General features: G+C 38.3%; 1 protein-coding gene across 1 annotated transcript; it reads left to right on the top strand.

Moving 5' to 3' along the window:
* Positions 1–5,855: 5,855 nt before the first annotated feature.
* LOC133823876 (uncharacterized) lies at positions 5,856–6,359 on the top strand. The gene has a single exon (XM_062256732.1). It carries the CDS (start codon positions 5,856–5,858, stop codon positions 6,357–6,359), a length of 504 nt encoding a protein of 167 aa, XP_062112716.1.
* The last annotated feature ends 327 nt before the right edge of the window (positions 6,360–6,686 follow it).

The following is a 6,686-nucleotide window of genomic DNA, read 5'->3' as shown; positions in this document are numbered from 1 at the left end:
GTCTACTTCCTCTGGGATTGCTGGATCCTCAGCTTCGAGATCATAGTATTCCCCCTCATTTCCCTCCTCTTCCTTGTAGTAATCTTCCTCATAATCCGCCCCGCCCTCATAGTTCTGTGACTCGTCAGGCTGGGGCATCTGATAAGGTATGTCCTCAGGTTGGTTCTGAGGAAGAGTTTGGCTGGGAAGTGGCTCTCCATTGCCTTGTTCTTGGTTAGTAGGGTCGAAAGTGGTGTGTCTTCTATTCACCATTGTTGTAGATGTTTGAGATCAACTCAAGCTTTCTCAGCTCTCAATGAAAGCACCAAAATGATTACCGAGTTTTTCGGAAACTAGAATTATGAAAGATAAAAGAGCTTAGAAAGTAAAGAATATAGATTATCACACAAGGAATTTTACGTGGTTGGGGCATTAAAGAGCCTTAGTCCACGAGTCAATTGTATTAGAGCTTTCTGGAGCTTAAGTAATGAAGTCTCTATGAATTTGAGCAAAGTGTATGCTTCTTAGAGAAAAATCCTCCTCTTCCCCAGTGCACCACTGTTCATATTTATAGGCAAGCAAGTGCACTGGGTTTGGGCCGGACTAATCCGGGCCCAATAAGGGAATAAATATTATTTGCTCTCTGATGGAGGCTTAATACAAAGGATTGAAGTATAAAACATATATTAACCAGAGCCCATTAGGCCAGCCCAAACATAACCACACTATAAGACTCGCGACAAACTGTTGCCCCAGTCTGGGTGTCGTGGGCTACGATGAAGATTCGGGGGATAGGATCTGTCAGTGTAGTGGCAGTACAATTCTGAACCGATGGCGTACATTCCCAATGTAACCTCCTCTGCAGGCTACTTATGGGGACATAGCTCCACACTTCTTGGGATGATGCCAGTATCGGGGATACTTTATCACGCCGAACTCGGCCATCCGATCCAAGTCCGTTTACCAACATCCCTCTTCATTTACCAGGGTCCCGGTTCATTTACCAAGACCTGGATTGTAACGACCCAAATTTACTAACAAGGCTTAAGGGCCTTGATTAGTGTTCCGGGAGGGCATAATTGGATTATATGTGATTTAATGATTTAAAATCATGTTATATGACTATTTGAATATTTTTTATGCATGACTATGTGTATTAGTATGTATGTAGGCCCTGATTAGGTTAGAAGGGTATAATCGTAATTTTGGCCTGTTGATGGCATAATTGTATATATATATATGTGATGAATTGTCGAGACGTTATTATGTGGATATATTTGTAATATGTGACTCAAGACGATCCCAGTGAGCAGTTTAGCGTAAAAGTCACGGTGGGGATTTATACCCGGCTCGGGGTGAGATTGGGGGTATTTCTGGGAATCTAGAGAATATATTGGAGTCTATTTTGACATTGAGGAATATAATTGGTGATTAGTTAGGTTTCGGGAGGTAAGCGGTAAATATTAGAGACACTCGAGGAATTAGCGGGAATTGGGTGAAATGACCAAAATGCCCCTAGGTGGATTAAAAGGCTTAGGAATTATGGGAGGGTATTGTGGTCATTTGGTTTATAAGAGATAAATTTTAATAGGCTTTATACTTAGTGGATTGTGTAGAAAGGTCTGGAATTCTGAAGGAAAGAAAAGAAAGAAGAGAAGGAAAAAGAGAATTGGAAGTCTTTCTCTCTCTCTCGATTTAAGCTTTTCTTCACCATTTCTTGAGGTCTTTTGGGGCAGAAACTCGGGAAGAGTTTGGGCAAGAGCTTAAGGCTAGGATCCCTGTTCTGGTTTGAGGAATTAGCAGAGCAATCCATCCATTTGAGGTAAGGTTCAGGGTAGTTTTTCAGTTTCTAGTTCTTTGTATTGCTGTGGATTTTGAGCTGAGTTTTTGTGGGGAATTTTAGGGAAATTGAAGCTGAGCTTTGAGGGGGTGAAGGCCAAGCTAGTGAGGAGGATAACCTAGGCTAGCTCATCCAGCAAAGGTAAAGAAATTCTAGTTCAAGTTCTGTGGTTTTAATTGTTGTTGTTGCTGAGTTTCTGAGTTTTAGGTCCAGCTATGGTGAATTCTTTGATTAGGGGTGCATGTGATTGGGTTATGTGTGGTTGGGATGCTTGGGATGAGTGGAGGATGTTGGTAGGCTTGTTTTTATGTTTGGTTGAATCTTGGAAGAGTTTTGGTAAGGTTTGGCTCGGGGAAAATCGAAGGAGGAAAATGCAGGGATTGTTGTGCTGTGACTAGCGCTACAGCGCTAGCCATTGGGCGCTGTAGCGCTAGGCTGGGTGGTCTAGGGTGCCTTAGGCTCTGTTTGTAGTGCTATAGAGCGCTGTAGTGCTACCCTATTTCCAGAAAGGGGTTTTTGGGTTATTTTCAAGGGTTTTTGCCCGGGGGTTCAGGGTTTGATTCCACCACCCCGTTTGGTGGAATTAGGGCTTCCCGAGGGCTCGGGATTGGTCCCAAGGCTAGGTTTTGGGCTTGAGGTTTGGTGATTATTCTGATCTATGGTTGTGGCTAGGTGTGTGTTAGGGCTCAAGAGGGATCGTGCTTGAGGATCAATTGAACAAAGCTAGCGAATCTAAAGGTAAGAAAACTGCACCCGGTTATGTGTTTGTGATGGGACTAAGTGCTCCTGATATCTGTATAATGTCATGGATGATATTACGCCATGAGACATGTGATAAATGATCTAAGGGCGCCGTCAATTATACTTGCGCACAAGGTGCGGCTCGGCCACTGGGAGCTGAGGACAGATTAATATTCACTAAGCTCGGTTTAAGCGGGCCGGAGTCAGTGGGATAAATAGAGGGTGCGGCCTAAGGGCGTTAACCCTAGTTAACATATGTGAATTGGTTGTTAATATGAAATGATATACTTGGTATGTTGAATACTTGATTAATGTGAATGCTTAAACTATTGAGTACATGCTTATGCGGTATGAGTTACTTGATTGTCTGTTGAATGATTGTGCTCTGTTATTGTGTTTTCTTGCTGGGCCTTGGCCCACGGGTGCTACGTGGTGCAGGTAAAGGCAAAGGAAAGTTGAACCAATCCTGAGATGGAGAGCTACGGGGCTGAATGTACATAGTCAGCTGTTCGGCCGCCACGGCCGAGGAGTGGAACAAGACGAGAAATACCTAACTGTCTGTTTTGCCTTAGAGTGGCTAATCACTGTATTTAAATCTTGAATCTTTTGTAAACAGTCTTTAACTTACTACTTTTGGGATCCCGTGTAAAAAGAAAATGTTTATTTATAAGAAATGCAGCTTTTGAGACCAAAATCTTTTAACCCTAGTTCAGCTATAGTTTCAGTAACACGTTTTGAATTAAATGACTTGATTACCAAGTCTTGCACCTTCATAAATACATAGTGTAACGGTCTTGGCTATCCATGGCGTTACACGGGTTCATCCACAGCGATCCCAGTCTAATCTCAGACTTGGGAGCCACGACCTCTTTTGCTGCATCTCGGGAAACATCCCAGGACACGGTCCAGGGAGTATGCAACACGCCAAGGCGATGGTCCTGGCTTATTTCCGGGATGTCCTTTGGGCTTTACCGAGACTTGGGCCGCCAATATTTGTTCTCTCTTCGTCTATTGGGCCTGATCTGGGCTTTAACTCCCTGAAAGGCAACCCATAAAATTAGAGTGTGGATCCATACACTTGGGGAGAAACGAGGATAACAACTGGGAACATGATTTACAATAATGGAATCCATACTTTCCTAACGGATCGAATATTGGTTCCCTTAACGGTTAATTCTAGAACTAAATAGTAATTGAGCTCAAATCTATAATTTGATTATAGATTAATTATTTGCTAGTGAATTAATGGTACTTAAGGATCAAGAGGTAATTAGAAGGGTAAAACGGTAATCTTAACAAGTTCTAATTAATGAACTAATAAATAGAGAACAGAACTACATTTATTGATTATACCAATGGACTATAAGAGAAAACTTTGTAAATATAGTTCTATAAATACTTAGAGTGCAATTCCATATTTATAGTGGAGTAATCATGGAATTAATAAATAAGATTATTAGATTAAAGAGTTTAATTAATAATATGGTTTATTGGAGCTTCGTATTATAGGTCCATGGTCCCCAGATCACATCTGTCCTACACTGTCAAGGGTAAGGATGTCAAAAGAAAGATTTGTAGGGAGAATGACTTAATTGCAAATAAATTAATTTTCCAAGGCAAGGAAATAATTATGTGATAGTAATGGGCAATTGATTAATTATGAATTAATAAGTTATTTAACTATATAGTTTTTATTTTAAAAATCTATATGTTAAAATAAATATTAATCGTGTTTGGATTAATATTTAAGATGTTAATTTAAAACTGATATTTTAAGATAAAGTTAATTTTGAATTGACTGATATTTATTTTGGGATAAAAATATTATCTTAAACATTAATTAAATAAAAAATGAGAAAATTGGAGATAAACCTAATAGTGGCACACGACACACTCTCTATGCAGTGAGTTAGCAGGCCCTACTCAGGGATAGAAATATCCATGGGATTTGAATTTTGAATTTCAAATAATTTGTTTATTTAATGATATATTAATTATTTTTTTAAATATGATGTAAATTAAATAATTAGATAGGTTATAAATGATTAGTTTTATTATTAAATAAAATAAAGAATAGTTAAATTAGTTAATTATCTTTAAAAAATTGAAGGAGCGATACTTTCAGAGATAATAATTTTTAAGCGATCAAAGTTGTTTGACTGTCTGACTCTCTCTCAAGAAAGAAACTATAGAATTTCTTAAACCTGAAATTCTAGTTTCAATAGCATCTCTATTCTCAAACCTCTCTAGATCTCATGTGTTGAGTACATCTAGAGAGTTCTAAATCAACTTTTTGAATCCTACGTGCCCACACACATCCTTGTGTGTTTGAGGATTGGTCTGGAAGATCAAGGAGTAAGCTTTCAGAATAAGGATAGGAAGATCGTTGATTTATATAGAAAGATTTGTGGACTCTTGATATGCTACAAGAGGTAATATATAATCTATTTGTGTTTGATTTAATATATCAATATATGTATGATCCTCGTTGGTACTAGTAAATGTTTTAAAAGATCCATTTCACAACGCATTCTGATTTTGATATTTAATACCAACAAAATAATATATCTCCATATGAGTTATGGAAATGAAATAAATCAAACATTGGTTATCTTGAAGTGTAGGGGTGTCTTGCTTATTGCAAGAGCACAGAACCTAAAATGACCAAGTTGGGTTCAAGGGCTATAAGAAGTGCATTTGTGAGCTATTCCTCAAATAACAAAGCTTATAGATTATTAGACTTGGAGTCTAATGCGATAATTGAATCAAGAGAAGTTGAGTTCTTCGAGAACATGTCATGTGATGACAACAAACTAAAAGAACTTATCCAAATGAGGGAGCCTCAAGATTACTGATGCTATTTTGGGGTTCTTTGATAAAGGTGAGCTGCCTTCTGATATAAATAACACTACTTTATCTCTGATTCCTAAGGTGGAGAATCCTTCTAAGGCAGTGGATTTCAGACCGATTGCTTTCTGTAATACACTTTATAAGTGTATTTCGAAAATAATTTGTGTGAGATTGGCTAGGGTGTTACCGTTGTTAATTAACCAAAATCAGGGTGCTTTTGTTCAGATCATTCTTTGGCTCATAATATCTTTATTTTTCAGGATCTTATTAAAGGTTACAATCGTAGGAATATTTCCCCTCGTTGTGTGATGAAGATTGATTTGAGTAAAGCTTATGATACTATTGATTGGCTATTCTTAGAGGACCTTTTGAAAGCGTTCTGTTTTCCAAGTAGATTTATTCACTGGATTATGGTTGTCTAAGGGGTGCTACCTACTCGCTTATGATGAATGGGAGGATTCAAGGGAAGTTCATTGGGCAGAAAGGGCTTAGACAAGGGGATCCTATATCTCATTTATTGTTTGTTCTTGTTATGGAATATCTTACCAGACTCCTCATTCAAGCTTTGCATCATAAGGATTTCAGATTTCATCCCATGTGTGAAAATCTGAAATTGGTTAGTCTCTGTTTTGCTGATGATCTTGTGATGTTCTGTAAAGGGAATATTCACTTAGTCCAAATTCTACAGGACGGGTACTCTCAGTTTAGTCATGCTTCGGGCTTAACTACAAATTTGGCCAAATCTCATGTTTATTTTGGTGGTCTGAAATCTAAAGATAAGAAGAATATTCTAGACTGTCTTAACATTGAAGAGGGATCTTTTCCTTTAAAATATCTCGGTATCCCTCTCCGACCTACCAAATGGAAGGCTAGTGACTGTGGGATCATTCTCAAAAAGATTAATCTTTGGTTGCATTCTTGGGCTAGTCGTCTATCATTTGTGGGTTGAGCTCAACTCATTCACTCTGTGTTGCTTGGTATTAGATCCTATTGGATGAGTATTTTCCTTCTTCCCCAAAGTGTCACTCTTGAGATTGATAGGCTTTGTAGGAATTTTCTCTGGGGTTCGACAGGTAATATAAGTAAACTGCATTTTACAGCTTGGGACCATGTTTGTTTGCCGAAATGTTTGGGAGGTATTGGGTTTAAGGAAGGATCAAAATGGAATAAAGTTTTATTAGCTAAAAATGTCTGGGCGATTTCTTCAAAACAAAATCTGCTTTGGGTTAAATGGGTTGATAATATCTACCTCAAAGGAGTGAATTTTTGGGAGTAC

Source organism: Humulus lupulus, chromosome 1, assembly GCF_963169125.1.
Source record: "Humulus lupulus chromosome 1, drHumLupu1.1, whole genome shotgun sequence".
Classification (NCBI taxonomy): domain Eukaryota; kingdom Viridiplantae; phylum Streptophyta; class Magnoliopsida; order Rosales; family Cannabaceae; genus Humulus; species Humulus lupulus.
This window is presented reverse-complemented; position numbering and strand designations above follow the sequence as displayed.